A 17449-nucleotide genomic window follows, 5' to 3' on the forward strand; every position below is an offset into this window, starting at 1 on the left:
TCTGCTGTTTGAAGTCGACTTTATTCAAAGCCATTTCAAACTCGTTTCCAACCAAACCAGTTTTAAACAATACAAGCTATTTTAAGGCCATTTTAAACCGCATCAAGCTGTTATAAGCCCCTCTCAAGGTCTCAGATTTCCGGTTGAAATTTTTGAAGCTTTCACGACAATTTGGTAGAATATTTCGGGAATCCAACAAAGAGTCTATGGTAGGAACTTCCTATTTCAGTAGAAATTTTTGAGTTGCTACTGCAGTGTTAGGAAATTATGGAGAAAATCCTGAAGAACGCCGGAAGAAAATTCTGTCGGAACGATAAAATGTTTTTCTATTGCTATCCGCTGAAAATTCAAGAAATCCAAGTCCGAAACTATCGGATTCTTTTTTGTAGAGACTTCGATAGTTACCTATGAGAATGATTAGGACAGTAGTTTCAGCTCTTTTCAGCTTCATATCCGGCACATTGGTAGGACCTTCAGGACTCTAATGGAGACTTCAAAATTGCGACTTCAACAATTATTTAGCTCAAGTTCGAAGACTTTTATGTTTAGTAAGAATGGGAAATTACTTTTCAATCATCCAACAGCAAGTTTTACTACGGGACGAGCTATCATTTGGGATTATTCTGCAAGTGGCGTGAGGTCGAGAATTGTCACCTCGCTATACGAGACCGACAATGCTCACCTCACGCTACTCGTACATTAAGCCCAATCATTGAGTACACAGATTGAATTCAACAAAACACATAGGATATTTTTTTTGCTTGCTTCGATCGTGGCCCAAAATCAATGAGAACGAATTCTGCAATGCCTGCCCATCATAGTAACCATAACATTTTCGTTTTCTCGACTCATAAAGCTGTAGTAATAGTTCCATGGCTTACTTGATGGTCCCCTAACCGCAGTTGCAATGATTTTCTAGTTCTGCAAGTCGATATTTCCCTAACTTGTGTGGTCCGTTCAGTAGCGAGTGTCGACCGAACGGTTCTCCAAATACTGCGAGTTCGAAAATCGTCATTTTTTTCTGCTAAAACGTTTATTGGAAGAAATATTAAATTGTGAACATTGTTTAAACCAAAATCATATTGGAATAAGATTTATAAGAAAAATAAATTATCTCTTTAGATAAGCAATTTTACAAAATATTAGTAAAGGAATGTTTTGTACAACCAACGCCAAGAAAACAAACGCCGAAACTACAATTTTCTCGATACAACTTACAAAAAGACTCAAAACGCTTTAGGTCCCACATTGGAACCTATAAAAATCCACCTAAATCAAACCACGTAGGAATCCATTCTTCCTACCGAAAACTTCTCAAAACAACAAAACAAATTTCCCAATTTGCACAAAAAATCACCTCCCTTCTCACCTTCTAATGGAATCAAACCTCTCAGTTCCATCACACCTCCTTCTCGTCGCCCCCGCGAACCCCCTGCCTGCGGCACCGCTCCGGTCCCGCAGGCCCCTATCACTCTGGTCCCACCTTGTTGAAGCTGTTGCTGCTGCGGACACCCGTTGTGTCCCGCCCCGCTATGCTTATTCCCCGCCGCCCGTCCCCGTCGAGTAGTAATCGTGAGTTCCCCCGACCGTGTGTCTCCTCCGAATGGACCTATTGCCCATCTGCCGCCGAGTTCGGCCACTCGGTGCCGAAGGATTGACCGCCGCCGTAGTCGGCGTCAGGATAATCTGCGGACCGGCGCCACAACACGCCCCGGCCTCCGTCCCCGACGCCGGCACCGTCTGGCTGATGTCGTGAATCTGCCGCCGCCGGTTGATATTTTGTCCGTCTTCTCGTCCTTGGTCAGCATGAGCCGCGATCGCAGATTCAGACTGTTGTTCATGCTGACCACGCTCGGGATGCTGTTCTGGTTCTGGTGCCGTGCAGGTTGTTGTTGTGTTGTGGCAGCAGGGAATCACGGCTCCGGTAGCAGCCGTCCGTACCGCATGCCCACAGCAGCACTCCAGATTCTTGTGGTTTTTGTAGTTCAGCGACAGCGACCGGTTCAGGTTGAACTTCCGCTCCAGGTTGTTGGCCTTCCGCTCCAGATTGGTCAGAATGCGGTTCATCTTCTTCAGCACTTCGGTATCGATCCGGTAGGTGGAGGTCAGCTTCTCCCGCGGATTACTCGTCGTGGACGTGTCCGTATCGTCCGAGCTCAGCGAGATGTTGTTCACCTTGTCGTCTTCGTCGTCGTCCTCGTTGACCAGCGTGACGCAGCTGTCGTTGGAGTTCGTGGTCGTCCCGCCGCTGTCGATGGACTTCTGGGATTGGGCCGATTTCACCGAATCGTCCGCGTTGCCGTTGCCACTGCTGTTGTTGTTGATCAGATTGCTGTTGCTCGAGCTGTCCCACCGTAGCCTTCGGGAAGTTTCCTGTTTTGAGACAAGAGAAATACAAAAAATAGTTGGAGACCTTCTGTGATTCACAAAAAGAAAGACCCCTACACCAACCCCCCCTTTGGGGAAACATCTCTTTACCGTTATTATTACTGCTGTTATGCTGCCGCAGCGGTTTCGGACCGGGTCTGGATCAGCGGCCGTTCCGGCGATTCGTCCGCGTATGGAATGTTCTCGCCCAGGGTGAGGGGGCGCGAGTGGTGCACCGAGCGGCGCGTGGGAGTCGAATTGGCCCCCAGGGGGACCGCCGGCACTGTAGCAGCTGCTGCTGTTGTCGCAGTCGCTTTCCAGCGTTGTGTCCACACGTCCCGGTCGGAGTCGATGGAGGAGTTGCGCAACGAGCGCAGCTTGTTGTCCAGCGCGATCGTGATCGTGTTCAGGGACATCGAACCTGCAAAATTGGGAATTCGGTTAGTGACGGAGGACGACTATTGATTCAATGGAGAAGTTACAATGGCGGGGGTCGCTATTATTCGGCAGATTGTTAGCCAAGCTGCACACACAACAAACGAATTAGAGAAATCCATTATAAGATGAATGTATATGTATACCTAAGACTTCACAGCAAACCTAAACATGATTCATTTTATTAATCAGCTGAGGGATGGGATGGGATATAACACCACAACGTGCTCCTACCTTTGAAAACGTGTTTCATTCGGAACTGCTTTTGGTATAGTGGACAGAGTGTATGGCTGACGCTGGCTCATCTTAACATGTATTATTTTAACCTGATTATGATGTCACACGTACCGTTTTGATTCATATTACGGACACTTAAGGCATCAAAGAACTATAACCCACCAGGAAGTATATAAAATAAACCAATCTGAATAATTCCTCTGTGCTATTGAGCCATCAAAACACTTAACTTTCGAATGGTGGGCAAATATCTTGATTCCGATACATGAAATAATTTTAAATAGATTGAAATGTGTGGAACTTTTCATGATTCTTATTCCGAACGCTTCCTTACTTTTTGCCTCATATTTCGGACACTTTGAGTCGAACTCCGGACAGCTCATGAAAATCATAAAAAGAGAAGTCAAATCAGTATTTGAAATTGACGAACCACTAAAGAGGCGTCTGAGGTAGTTGAGTTTTATAAATTTTCATAGATATCTGTGGAAAAAAATGATTAAAACGAGCTTCGAAAGTGTAAACTTTTGAACGGCAAAAATTGAAACATTTCGTGTGAAATGTTTCCCATACAAAGTAGAGTGTCCGGAATAAGAAGCTGTCCGTAATATCAAAACGGTAAATAAAAATAATCCCTCTTTTAAAATGTCCTCAAAATAAGCAAGAAATGATTTTTAGATTCGTCAAAACTTTCAAAACTTCAAAGTTGTATAAGATGCTAACGCGGAACTGGTTGTGAACTTTAAAGCCGCTTAGGCGGCTTTAGCAAACTCGTTAGGACATTCTCCAATTTCTAGTTGGATGAATGGTCTAATTGCCGTTTGTACAAGAAAAGGCACCGACTGGAGTGTAATAACGCTCTGCTATACGGTTTTACAAAATTGTGTCACGTATACTGTTCTTAAAGTTGAGACCGATAAAAGCGTCTTTCGTCGGCGAATTACGAACCGCAGTGGTTCCCAACCTTTTTGAAGCTGCGACCCGAATTCGAATTTCTTCGAATAAAACTCCATAGAAGCCTTCCAAATGATCTCATCATAAATCAAGAGATGTTTCGTGGTAAGTCACCCAAAAAGCCATATCTATAATCTACCAGAGATTATAACAAGATATCTGCCAAAATTGATCTGAGTCCACTAAAAATCTCGCCAGTTGCCAAACAGCTTTCCTTCGAATGAAAAAAAAAAATAAATGAAACATATCTTACCAAAATCTAACAATGAAACCTGTAGTTGAGAAGGCATCGGTTTGTCAAACATACTCCTAGTAGTAAAATTAAAGATTTCTTAGAGAAACACTCCAAAACTACTTTTTATAATGGAAGATTTCTTCATATGTCTCCAAGGTATCCACCAGAATCCATTATGTTGTCGTCGAGAAATGTTCTAAAGATAGATTAGGTACCGTGAATGAATCAATACCCGGACGACTAAGCAGTGCCAAATGATCTGATACTAATTTGAATCCATTTTTGATTGATTTTATGAAATGTGCCACCAAGCCGCATATTGTTTTGGACATTATTCTTCATGAAAAAGAACAAGTATTCTTGTTAAAATAAAGAATCAAATACTAAAATTAACTATATAGTTAGACAAGCCTTGTTTTTAAATCGGACATATGAAATCAAAAAAGCCGGACACCTTTTAATCGAATTTCGGACACTCGTACTCTAGCTAGATAAATTCAAATACAATTCAAATAATCGCATTCAATGCAGTCATTAGACTACATTTAATCAAACTAATTACATGGAAACACAAAATAATGAGCTCAGAAATGAACTGTTAACAATACTTCATATTTGTGTTACTTACTCTCTTTGGTTGTATAAAGACTCAGATTACTTTCAATAATCATTATCATTGAAGCAATTTTTCACAATTATCTTTTCAATTCATTAATTTGTATTCGAACTCACGCTTTTTCTCGCTTTTATTCAGGTTTTATTCGCAATTTTCTTCCCGAATAGTTATTTAATCACGCAAAATATAACTCGAACGCGTTGGCAGTCCGGATTTTAAAACCATGGTTCAGTGACCCGGCACTCATTATTCGCTCGAAAAAATACCCTTTACACGACATGTTCAAATAGTTTATTCAATGTTGGTACACACTTATGTTCCAACAATCCACAAACAATTCACTTTTTAATTATTATCGTTCGCACAACGTTTCTCTTCTTTTGCTGGCAAGCTAGAACCACAAAAACGGCAACTATTAAAATACGGTTGTCAAACTGAGGGTCACAATTATCAAGGTTTTTTAGAATGACCAGGATGGAAATCTAGTTGATCATGACAAAACACATGGATGCATCGCGGTTGTTCTTTATCCTGCGATCAAAGGCAACAACGATTAACCTTTTGCGTCAAGTTTATCATAACAAACTTTGCTCGGGCGAATAATGCATCGTGTTGCGTGTATGCTAGCGATTAATTGGTTCGCGAATCAAAGTTCTATCATTTTGAGGATTTTTCCACTTTTACTCAGTGGGTTACCCCTGGACATGTTGTTTGTGATTCTGAAACCGTTCGAACATTGGTGAGGACAGAGAATAGTGGCGCGAATGCGGCATGATTCAAGTTGATCGCTACTTGTAACAACATCGATAAACTCTTTGTCCCACGACAAACTGTGCATCGGATGGATCATGTATCCTTTCCACGCGCGCGTAGTAAGCTGTTGAAATCATGCTGCTGCAAGAGCGACGGCCCTCTTAGACCGTTCAAATACTGTGTTGTTTGTCGCTAGAGACGATTTTTTCCATCCCTTGATAATGACAGGTTTACTGATCTAAGCAGTCACTGGGTGCGCGGTGAATGTGTTAGCTGCGGGGAAGGTGGAAGTGACAGCTGGCGAGTTGGCTAGCGGCGGGTTTGTGTTCACGCTACCGTTTCCATGGGGTTGTAGTGTATGTTTACTCCAACAAACATAAATAGGGGTCGATGTACCATAGCCGCATAGCTAAGAACAAATATTCATATAATATCGAAAAATAACGCTAGCGTAATTATTTTTACATCATCTGAAGGCTTTTTATCTTGGTTTTGTGGGAAAAATATGAAAACTACGAAAACTCATATGTTTTATTATTATCGCTTGTGCCACTATAGGAATACATGTACCTATAGTAGCACTATTTCTAATTTCTGTTCCTATAGTACCACAAGCATCACGGCGTTGGCGAAATACTAATCAAAACCGTATTTTTATAAAACTTTTATATTTTTCCTACAATATGTGTATAAAAGGCTTTCGTTTGACGTAAAAAAAGTTCTTAATTCATCAATTATTTCGTATAATAAAAAATAGTTTCTCTCAGTAGTGCTACTATAGGAACAATAGCTAAAATTTTAAGCAAAACTAATTTTTTCGATCATTTTTGAACAAAATCAAGCTGTGTATCAATGGTACTTAGATAGATTGCTCCTGACCTTCATGTCAAAAATTATTTTGAAAAGATTTATAGCAAAACGGCCGTAAAAAGCCACTAGTGCGACTATAGGGGACTGTCCACTAAGGGAACACCGACCCTACAGTGAAGTAAAAATATTCTCTCGCATCCATAAAGTTTTTCGTCGCGACTCGAACTCTCGTTATCAATGTTATATTCCCAGTGTTCTGAATCGCAGAAGATGTTCTGATTGAGAACCATGTCTGTTCAAATTCGGAAAGACAAAGCATGGACTGTTCGGTGTTACAATAAATTTTAAAAGTTGATGAGGAATTGCCTGTAAAGTGTACCCCGTGAGAGTACAAGGAACATTCTATAGATGCTCTGTGAATCCCTGCGTCTGATATCTCTGAATCACAAAAAACACGAATTAGTGAAATTAAACCAAAAACAATTCAAAGTATGTGCTTGATAGGCGAATTTTGTCGAAGAATATTTTTATGATACGTTGTTTCAATGTACTGTTAGTTCACAATCAAAACAAACTTGCTAGCTGTCATGTAGTATTTCAAAATGGCGGAATGGAAAATCTGACACATTGGACTACCTCCCTTCTAGATACTTTGACAATTATGTTTTTATTATTATTAATTTCCTGTCAATGATTACTAGATTAGAAATCGTAGTTAAGTGACAAGCAATGTTACAAAAATCAGGTGTTAATAATAAAAACCACATTATTATTCAAATTTACATGGAAATCAGTGAATTATATTGGAGTGTCCGGATATTGGTACCGTCGTTGGGGGTGACAATGAGTCAAAAAGGGATATGTGCGATTTATTTTTTGAATAACTATCGCAATTTAACTCCAATAATCTTCATATTTGGTGTGTATATACTTTGATGGTACATTAACAACTGTTCAAAAAATTATAGACAAATATTTATTCACAGCGGCACCACAAGTGAATGAAAAATGACCCAATCTCACCCCATAGAGGGGTGACATTGGGTCACTGTAATTGAAATAACTTGTTTTTGAGAATATGATTTCAAAACCATTCACAACTGAAAAATATTGATAAAAAACGATGCAAACAAGACAAAAAGATATCTAAGATGTTTCACAAGTATGATAGACCCACTTAAAAGAAAGATTATACTGAAAATTGAAGAGCTATGAGAAAAAATATGTAAACCCAACATTTATCGTCAAATTTACACAAATTTTCTTGGTGTTTCCCTCAAATTGTCTTCAAAGTCTCATCCTCATTGCTATAAAGCCCATTCAGTTTCCCCAAAGGTGTACTGAAACAGTGATATTTTAAACCTTCGCAAATAGTTAAATTTCGGTGCGACATTCCACGATCAATAAATTTCAGGCAGAAGTTGACGTCATAATCCCAGTATTTCAGCGATCCAACTCATTTGTACTTCCGTGAGTTGTTTCTATAATATGAAAACACTGATAAATCTAAATTTGATTATTTAAAACACCCTTTTGATAAAAATTTACGATGTTGCTGCGCACTAAACACAGTTGCTGGTTTGAGAAGTTGTCAAAATGCGTTGTATTGTTATTCAATGCACGGAATACTCAAGTAGACTTGTTTGATGTTTCAGAGATATTGTATTTAGAAAGAATAAACACATCTTAATGAAAAAAGAGAACACCCGGCATAGTAAAATGTCAAAAAAGTGGACTTGGAATTTCATTTACTATCGTTCTTGCTTGACCCAATCTCACCCCCATTTTCAATGTTTTAGACATCGTACCAAAAAATGATTTTTTTTTGTGGGAAAATCGAACAGATTCCAGAAAATACCTGTGATGTGTAATGAAACGACTATCAACATTCTACTAATACAATGAGAAAGGCTAGAGTACATGTTTGATCCTTTGTACAGGAGAAATTTAATGTTGTAAATTTTATCTAGTTTCAACATGCAAGTTTATTGATGTAGTAAACAAAAACTACTATTTCTAAAAATGTATATTGTTATGAATTATGTGTAATAATATGTTCCCTAACATATGAATTATTAATTTGAGTAATATCAGTGTTATTAGCTGAAATATTTCACAAAACATATTTTTCCGTTTGACCCCCTAGACCCATTGTCACCCCCATCGACGGTACCGTCTGGATTTTGATTCATCACGGTATTACCCTCTACAATTTTCGAAAACTTCTTCACAATCTTGTTCAAATATTCGCCAAGAATCTTCGCAGACATCTTTCAAAAATTGGTAATACAAATAGGGTGCAAAGCTACTTGGGCACTTTCATGATTCATTTTGGCATGGAGGGTTTTCTCAGCCGATTTATCTGAAAATTTGCAACAAGAAGCACTTCGATGCGACGCACATTGTGGCTAAATATGAACTCAGTAGCTTTCAAAAAAACCCACTGGCAATTTTTTTTGTAACAACGAGGACCATCTACTGACATAAACGGATAGTTCGTAAATCATCCGCATAGGTGGCGCCACAATCTAACTTTTTACTGTGACGTTCTAGAGACTTGTCATGTTCATGATAAAATAAACAACTCTCTCGAAGACGTCAAAATTCCACAGCCTACTGTTTTCGAAAAAAAAAAGATTTGCCCAAAAGACACCAAATGCCGGAAACACTTCATTACCGAGTTATTGATTTTGTCCCGCCAGATTGCGTCTCTGGCCCATAATGCAATGGTTTGAATGTAAACAGTTAAAAATTCCGGAATTATTCTATTTTCTCAAAAAAATTCCACGGAACTCCCAAAATATTTCAATGATTTCGTTAGAAAACTGGAAAAATAGGCTAAGGATTAAAGAATTTCCTATATACCTCGGTGCAGTGTTGGTAGTCTTATACTCAAATCTTAATAAATGAGCATTGAGTGATGCAAATTTGAAATGTTGGCTCCCCTATGCTTAAACGATTTCTATTATGGTAAATAGAATCCTCCCAAAGTTTGAAGTCATTTGGAATAAATTTGACTGTGCACACGCCGTTTGAAATTTTGTATACAGATTACTATGGAAAACGCCAACCTTTTGTGTTCAGCCCTTTATCTCTTCTTCATAATATTTTATGAAAAAGTATTACCAAATCCTTCTCATGTGAAATCTTTTCAGCTACAACTTTGTCGAAGACCACATTTTGCTTGGACGTCAGGATAAATTGTTAATCACTATTACAAAGTGGGTTTTGCATTTACATGCTTCATCAACTGTTCGGCAGGCAACAGTGGAGCTTCTGGTGGAAAGAATAGATCAAAGAATCCAGGCTACTATGTTCATACAGCAAAAAAGCAGTATTGCTCTGGAAGTATTTGAATGATCATCTCAGTATGATTTAGACTTCGTTTATCCAATAATAACAAATTATGAGGTCTTCGGCAAAGTTGTAGCTGGAAAAATTTCACATAGGAAAAGTTGTCATTTTTCCATAGTATTATTATGACGAGCAGTAGATGACCTGAACACAAAAGGTTTGGCCTTTTCCATAGTAATTTTCATATAAACTTCAAATGACGTGTGCACACCAAATTTCTTCCAAACTGCTTCAAATTTGGGAGAATGATTTCATCATAATTGACATCGTTTAAACCTAGGGGAGCAAAAACTTCAAAATTTGCATCAGTCTAATGAGCATCCTTATAAGACAAAATTATTTGAATTTTGTCTAACAAATCACACGTTTAAGATTTTCATGCAAAATCGCTCAATCATGATCGTTTGTCCATAAAACTCGTTAAAACCTAATATTGTGTTTACGTCAGATATATTATCGTGCTCTATGAAGAATCTTTGCCTAGTGCAAGAAAACTACTGAAAAACGAGACAATTAAATCAAATGGACGGACAACCTCATCAATGATTTTAGAACTGCCGAGTCGTTCCTTAAGCAACAACTAATGCATGAGCATAAGCATGATTGACCGTCCGCATTGCTACTTCGTTATTGTAAGAACAGCTGTACTTACACAGGAAACCACAGACACTACTAGGATCAGCACTCATTATTAAAACAAACAATAACTGTGCCGGCTGCGTCCGAATGCAGGTCAATTTGGGGATGGGAGAAAAAGGTTGACATATACTTGCTTAATGGGAAGCCGAGGAGTCCTCTACACTTTTTTTTTTTTTTTCCTTCAACTTTATTGGTCGGCCGCTTTGTCCACTTGGGCACCACTGGGCCAATTTCCTATAACTAGATACATTTGTTTTGTTCTCTAGCCTAAATCTATTATAGTGCATGGTTCCTCATTCGTCATCTCACACAAAGATGCGAAGAGCGTTATGCGCTTACCACCATGAGTCGTTGTTCATATCCATATTCAGAATCCATTGTTCATTGCGTTGGTCCGGTTTGCCGATTGTGCTGTGTTGAGGCTGCTGCCTGCGAAGAGGGTCTGTTGCCGCAGTTGCTCTCTGATGAAGCCAGAGGATGGACGTCCCTCCATCGTCCTCCGTGACGCATCTTCGAGGGACAGGGCTGTGTTTTTGTTGGGGGGGCTGGGAATCAAACCCATGACCATCCGCTTAAAGCGAACGTGTAGCCAACTACGCCACATTGACCCCCTTAAGTCCTCTACACTTCCACAAAAAAAATACTGAGAGTTTGGATATGGAAAAGGATTCGTTTTGGTAAACGATAAAGATATAATTTGTAATGAATACGTGAGCATATACACAGATGACTGATACCGATAATGCGATTACTTCGCGAACCGGACACTGATTTCGTTGCTCGCTCCACAGGAGCATACAATTGATGGACCAAACACTGCGGATTCGACCAGGTTCGCATAATGCAGAAAGTTTGCATTCAAAGTGGACAAACAATTATATTTATTTTTATTTATCACTTATAAAGACGGTTGAGCTAAACTGTCATCCGAAGGTCTCCATACATTCCACATTCCGAAAAAAATTTCACCATGTTTTTAAACTTGGGTGCAGTCTTTTTGCTTTTAGTCGTAGGCGTAGTTAGACCCTCTACACGGCTGTAAGTAGAGAAAACGACAGGTACAGTGATAGTAATCGCTTCCCTCTTTTGGAAAGTTTTTACATGTAACAGGTGTTCTAGGGGACGAATGAAGTTAGGCTGAATGGGTCATTAGGCCAAAACATTCAAAATTCAATTACAGCAGTTCTTCCAATGATTTGTTTATGTTCTTTTTAGCATTTTGGTTAATTATCTAGAAGAATCCTACTTTATTTTGGAAAAGGATTCGATTGAATATAGGTAGTCCTCAATTACTCCAGAAGAGATATTCTCTCTAAAGCTGATTGCAAAGAACGAAACACTGAAAAGCAAGCGTGAGCCTGTTTTTGCTCATTATGGTATCTCAGCGTTAATGCTTAAATAGGAGATTCTCCGTTTTCCTGTTGATATTTGAAAGGCTTTTTCATACTATGTTGCATCACTACGATACTTGGTGCTTGCCTTTCAAGTGTTTCAAGGAACAAATACTGTTATGTGTATAAGTCCAACATTTATCAATTATTTCAATGTAAACAAATAGTTCAATTCTGTATTATGCTTATGAACATTGTACTATTAAATTTAAGGGAAAGAAATCATTGAACCGATGTTACCGACGATTAAAAGGCCCAAAAACTAATCTTCCACGTAAAATGTTTTATTCAATAATAATTCATGTCGGAAAACGCAAGTGTGCTTTGTACTATATTTTTCCAGGAAGCGAAGATTTTAGATATTTGATCGCTGTTGTTAGTAGTTTTGATTAGAAGTTGGATGAATTTCAAAGCAATGGCAAAATTTTTATTATGAAATTCAGATTTCATCTTCTGACCTAAAGATTATGGTCAAACTATTGCACAAAACTTATTCTTCGGGAAAATATAATTTCAAGCTGGCGAGAAAAAACCTTATGATTTTTTTTGAGGAAATTATAAAGTGACAAACTTTTGAAAAGATTAATTTTTGTAACAAAATATGTTTCATTTTGCTATAAACACATTTGATTTTTGAAGCATTATTCGCATTACTGTGTCAAGTCTCCTCCAATGCCCTATACTCTACCCCAACCCTTCCTGTCGTTTCCGATGGTGTTTATGCGGTCAGCACAGACTATTACGGCCATTACCTATCTCTGCCCCCGGCTTTGAACTGACTTGCGCTCTCATTGCCCAGGCAAACGCTGAAAAATGGTTAAGGTAAAGGATTCACCGAATCTGGAGAGCCAGACATAAAATTAAGCTGAAAATTTTTGGTCACTTGCTGATGGTGAACAACCGATAACATTTTCAGCGCCTAACACTTTTTGGTTCTCTAGACCTTGAAAATTCGATGTGTTACTTCGTTTTAACTTCACTTTAAAAACTGACTTTTTGGTAATTAGAACTTTACCAGAACATTGATTGCAAAAGTTATTGGGGAAATCATTTTCAGGTCATTCTATAGTTAAAAAAATTTTCTGCGAAAAAGGCCCCCACAAACTGTGGCCCCAGGGCTAATAATTGTAAAAAATGTGGCATTGAATGATCGATTATGAAAACAAATGTCTTTTATTCAGCCTAATAATCCTTTTGGACTAATAATACATTCGGCCTAACGAATTTCGGTCTACTAGGTCATTAGGCCGATGTACGTTTGGGCGAGGTATGCCCAAACGTACATCGGCCTAATGACCCAGCACCGTTCTAGGACATCCAAGAGATCGCGGATCTTTTAATCTATAGGTGCAATCTGTTATCAAATTATGGATTTTGAATACAACACAGGCCCTTAACCCTCTATCAAAGTAAATGGAATATGCTATTGAGGAAAGCTTCTGTACATTCTAGGACCTTTGTGGTGTCTAGGACACACACAAGTCATCACAAACCTCCATGAAAACCCTTGTGGAGACTTCCATGGAGACCAATTTGGAGAACAAACCATTTGTAAGAATCTTTACCATATTAACATGTCATCACTGAACCCTTGCATGATCTTTTAACGCTCATGGTGTCTGTAGAGAACCATTACATATCGACGAATCCATTGGGCATTGAAGAAAGATTATGAGTTTATTAAAACGCTCATACGATCCAATATGATAACTATAGACAGACAATTTTATAAATATTGATTTGCATTCGCAATTTTTCTTTACGATTTCGAGAATCATAGACAATATCCAACAACTTTTGTTCAAACAATTTTGGTTTAGAGTATTTTGTCCCATCTACATCAGAAGTCTTGGGCGGGATGGGGAGAATCTTGTAGATCCTAATGCCTTTATTCAATGTGGGTTTTGATCCATCCAGCATCCATCTAGCTTTATTTGATATTCAGTTTTAAATTAGTTGTATGAAAGGAATCGAAGGACCAATGTCATAGTCGAAAAGCATCAATAGATTTTTGATTACGCCTGTCACATGGACTTCTTGAACGTGTTAGCATTGAGCAAGTCGCACAAATTTGTGCGTGATTATATTCGATTTTTTCTACGAGTAGCGAGAGTGTGGTGAGAATTGTCGGTCTCGTAAAGCGAGGTGACGATACTCGACTCGAGTGAAGTGATTCTCCATTTGGTTTACACGGCGGAGTCGCATCACTCGAGTCGAGAAATGTCAGCTCGCTAGTCGCTATAACGAACCTTACGAGACCAAAATTCTCACCTCACAGCACTCGTAGAAGTAGAAGACAAACAACATGATCGATTTATCTACATTGATCATCTCTTCTATGAATAAAACTGACAAGATGCAAGTTTGTTGAATATACGAAATTGAAGAAAGCAAGAGAAAAGGAGTTACCGTGCGGGATCGATTCCGTATACCTATAAAATGATTCGAAATCCGTCCACTCCATACAAAACGCCTACTATTTGTATGAAATGAAGGGATTCGGTCCCCCACTGTAGTATCTCACTGCAATAAACCATGCGGACGGGATAAAAACCTAGAAGAAAGCATCTAGGTATTTGTGGGAATTTTTGATCGCTTGTGGATGCCACGTTTTGGGAGTAGCGTTGTTCAAAATGTTCTATGCTAATCTTCTTTAATGCTTCACGGATGCGCACTTTTGAGGTTTTTAATTTATTTAGGATGGTGATTGAATTATACAGATAAGGACACAAAAGCATACGCTTTTTTGTTCGTATTTCAGCGCAAATCTAGCCGTTAGTAACAATTTGAGTAGTTCAAGGAACACTATTAGAGAAATAGCTGATTTATTAGCGCGCGGAAACGGAACTTCCAACAATCTCAAAACAACACCAACTGATACCTTTAGGGTAGAGGTCGACAAACGGGACGCGTCCCATTTCGCACAATCGCGGTCACTTCTATTTGATGAGTTCAGTTTCACATTCGAGTTCAGGGCAGAGAAAATAGGTTCAATATTTCATCAAACCATCTTCCCATCGATTCAGGGGAAGACAGCCGAGAAATGACTTTCGCGGGGACGATTGGTGCTAAAGTCTATCAGAGACGAGCGAAATACTGACAAGTTCGACTCTCACGAGTAATACCATGGGTAAAACCTTCGATACACTGAGAAAAAAAAAGAGTTGAATCCTAAATTTAGGGAAGCGAAACAGAATTCTAGGTACTCACCATTATCGGCAAATGCGCTATCGTTCGAGTCGTCCTCGGACGATCGGTTTAATACTGATGAGTTTCGTCGTTGCTCTGGCTGTGGTGCTGTGGTGCCGATTTCCGCCGAGGCCACCCGGTTCCCCCGTACATGGTGGTAGAAATGGCTGCTGCTGCTGTTGCTGTTGTTGTTGGTGATGGTGACGATGGTGGTAGTATTGCTGCTGCTGCTGATGGACCAGGTTCTCCTTCTGGCTGTCGTCAGAGTGTACTCCGGGACTGGCCGCCGGATCCGGCGGCGACTGGTTGTGGTCCGCAACGGGAACCGGTCCGGCACTGCTCGGATGTAGGTATCGGTGATGGTGGTGGTGCTGCTGGGACGACGATCGGGATGACTGTTCCTTCGATTCCGCTGACTGTTGGTTTGAAGAGCGATTAAGAGCTTAGCAAGATGGCGTATGGCTGGAGATAGTCGGAACTTACCGTTGTACTGTCCAGTGAGAGGGTGTCCGGCGTCGTCGAGGACATGGTGCTCTTTCGTTGCTTCTTCGAATCTTTCTATTGGCCGCCTGCACGATCTGAGCCACAAAGTGGGAGCTACTCTCCTTGGATGATTCTTTGAAGGCTGTTGGGTGGGAGAAAAGTGAGGTTAGTTGCACATAGTTGGAAATTTATACTTTGAAATACAATTATACTTATAAAAGAATACAATTATACTTATAAAAGAATCGCAAAATATGTGTATGGGACAATCAAGTGTATGGTAGCTGTACAGTACTGTTATTCAGTAACGGTTCGAGCCAATTGCACTGAGCATGAGCATTGATAACCGTACAATTTGTCGTTGCTACTGGTGGCTAGAAAATCGAAATCGCAACACAAGAAACTAACAGACGGAATTTGGGAGAGCTTACCATCTTCAGTGTATAATTTCGAGAATTTTAAATATTATAAATATTAAAATATTATAAAGTCAATAACACGTCCGGCTACGTCCTTGAGGTCATCGGGGAAGAGAAGAAATGTAAGTATGACATTTATTGTTACTAAAAACCGAGAATACCTCTGCATCTTCATGGTTGTCACGGGAAGAATTTTTTTAGTGGGAAGCGTTTTAGAAACTACACAATCGGGATTCACCTTGGTAAGTAATGCGATTCATCATTACCTTCTTCTTCTTTTTGGCATCTCAACTGAGAGTACGAACATAGTACTCTATTCCCTGAGAACTCGTGGAAATGTCGTTTACGAAAATATCCTTGACGGGTGGATTTGAACCATCAGCTGGGTCTTGCTGAATAGCAGCGTGTTTTACCGCTACTGCTATCTGGGCCAATTTATACGATTCGTGTAAGCTCAATGTAAAAAAAAACATCTTTTTACATAGCCTTCTTATTAGGCGCGTGTCCTTGCATCCTTGTAAAGTATGAATTATAGTACGCAAACACTTGGAGTGTGGAACTAATCATTGTTTATTTGAATAAATAAATAAATGCAACATACATATCGTTACATACATTTTCGTGGAATAAGAGTTGAACAAACCACTCGCAAGCATATTTCAGCTGAATAAACTGTTAGTCAGTTACGAATGTTACTTGGGCATTACTCTCTATAATAGCTTCCTTTTCTTCTAGTATACCATCTTGATTGGACCATGAATTCTCAATTTTTCGCCAGTGGTACTGAAGGATCTCCCCTTACGTGAGTAACATTTCTCCAGATTTTTTGTAGAAAATTTTACAGGATTTTTGGGAAAAGTTCTCCAACATTTTCCCGGATTATTCTCATTGTCATTCGTGGCAAATTTCACATAAAAATTCATAAAAATATGGTAGAATTATTTAGAGAATTTCAGCGGATTTTTTTTTCAAAATTTTGGTGTTTAATTTTTTAGAATATTTGTAGAAAATTAAACCTCTCTTTCCCATGGCGGCTTTAAACACAGAGCGAGATGAAAGCTATGTAATTTTCAAGAATACAGTGTATCCTCCATGAGTCGATATGGAAGGGACTATCGACTCATGGAAACTTCGAGTCATGGAATATCAATCCTTTGGAAAGCTGATTCTAGGGACCATCATAGTAACCAGAAATTTTTTTTTTAGTATGGTTCCATGAGTCGATATCGAGTCATGGAACATCGACTCATGGAGGTATCACTGTATATTTCTCTGTTAAAGGTGAAACATCTTGGAATCCAAAAATGGCCGTCACAATGGCCGACTTGTTCCCCTACTCACGTTTTCAAAGGCACTAAACTGGAGAAATAGTTGGTAAACGTTTATGATCTTCTTATTTTAAGCTTTCTGCTAGTGCACAAAGCCAAAATAAAAAATTCACTGTCATTGGATGCGTTCTTCGCGAGATTTGTGCCTTTGAAGTCTCAGTGCAATCTTACAAGATGATTCCAAACTGTTTCTCCTTAAAACCCTGCAAATAAAAATAAATAATAATATGTTAATCAGTCCA

General features: G+C 39.1%; 1 protein-coding gene across 1 annotated transcript; it reads right to left on the reverse strand.

The window, feature by feature from the left end:
• Positions 1-2495: 2495 nt before the first annotated feature.
• Positions 2496-15514, reverse strand: LOC110681352 (ell-associated factor Eaf-like). Its single transcript, XM_021857101.1, has 4 exons — positions 15461-15514; positions 15114-15393; positions 14999-15073; positions 2496-2788 (listed from the first exon to the last, which is right to left on the reverse strand). The coding sequence occupies exons 1-4, from the start codon at positions 15503-15505 to the stop codon at positions 2496-2498; spliced, it is 693 nt and encodes a 230-aa protein (XP_021712793.1). The 5' UTR covers positions 15506-15514.
• Between the last annotated feature and the right edge of the window lie 1935 nt (positions 15515-17449).

This window comes from Aedes aegypti, unplaced genomic scaffold (genome assembly GCF_002204515.2).
Source record: "Aedes aegypti strain LVP_AGWG unplaced genomic scaffold, AaegL5.0 Primary Assembly AGWG_AaegL5_hic_scaff_743_PBJ_arrow, whole genome shotgun sequence".
NCBI classification, from domain to species: domain Eukaryota; kingdom Metazoa; phylum Arthropoda; class Insecta; order Diptera; family Culicidae; genus Aedes; species Aedes aegypti.

What these genes read in the sequence shown, in the direction of transcription:
- LOC110681352 (XM_021857101.1), bottom strand. Translation starts at nt 15,505, where the DNA reads ATGTCCTCGACGACGCCGGACACCCTCTCACTGGACAGTACAACG. An exon ending in TCTCACTGGACAGTACAACG is followed by an intron (nt 15,394 to 15,460) that starts GTAAGTTCCGAC and finishes TCAAACCAACAG; the next exon opens with TCAGCGGAATCGAAGGAACA. An exon ending in TAGCGCATTTGCCGATAATG is followed by an intron (nt 2,789 to 14,998) that starts GTGAGTACCTAG and finishes CCAATTTTGCAG; the next exon opens with GTTCGATGTCCCTGAACACG.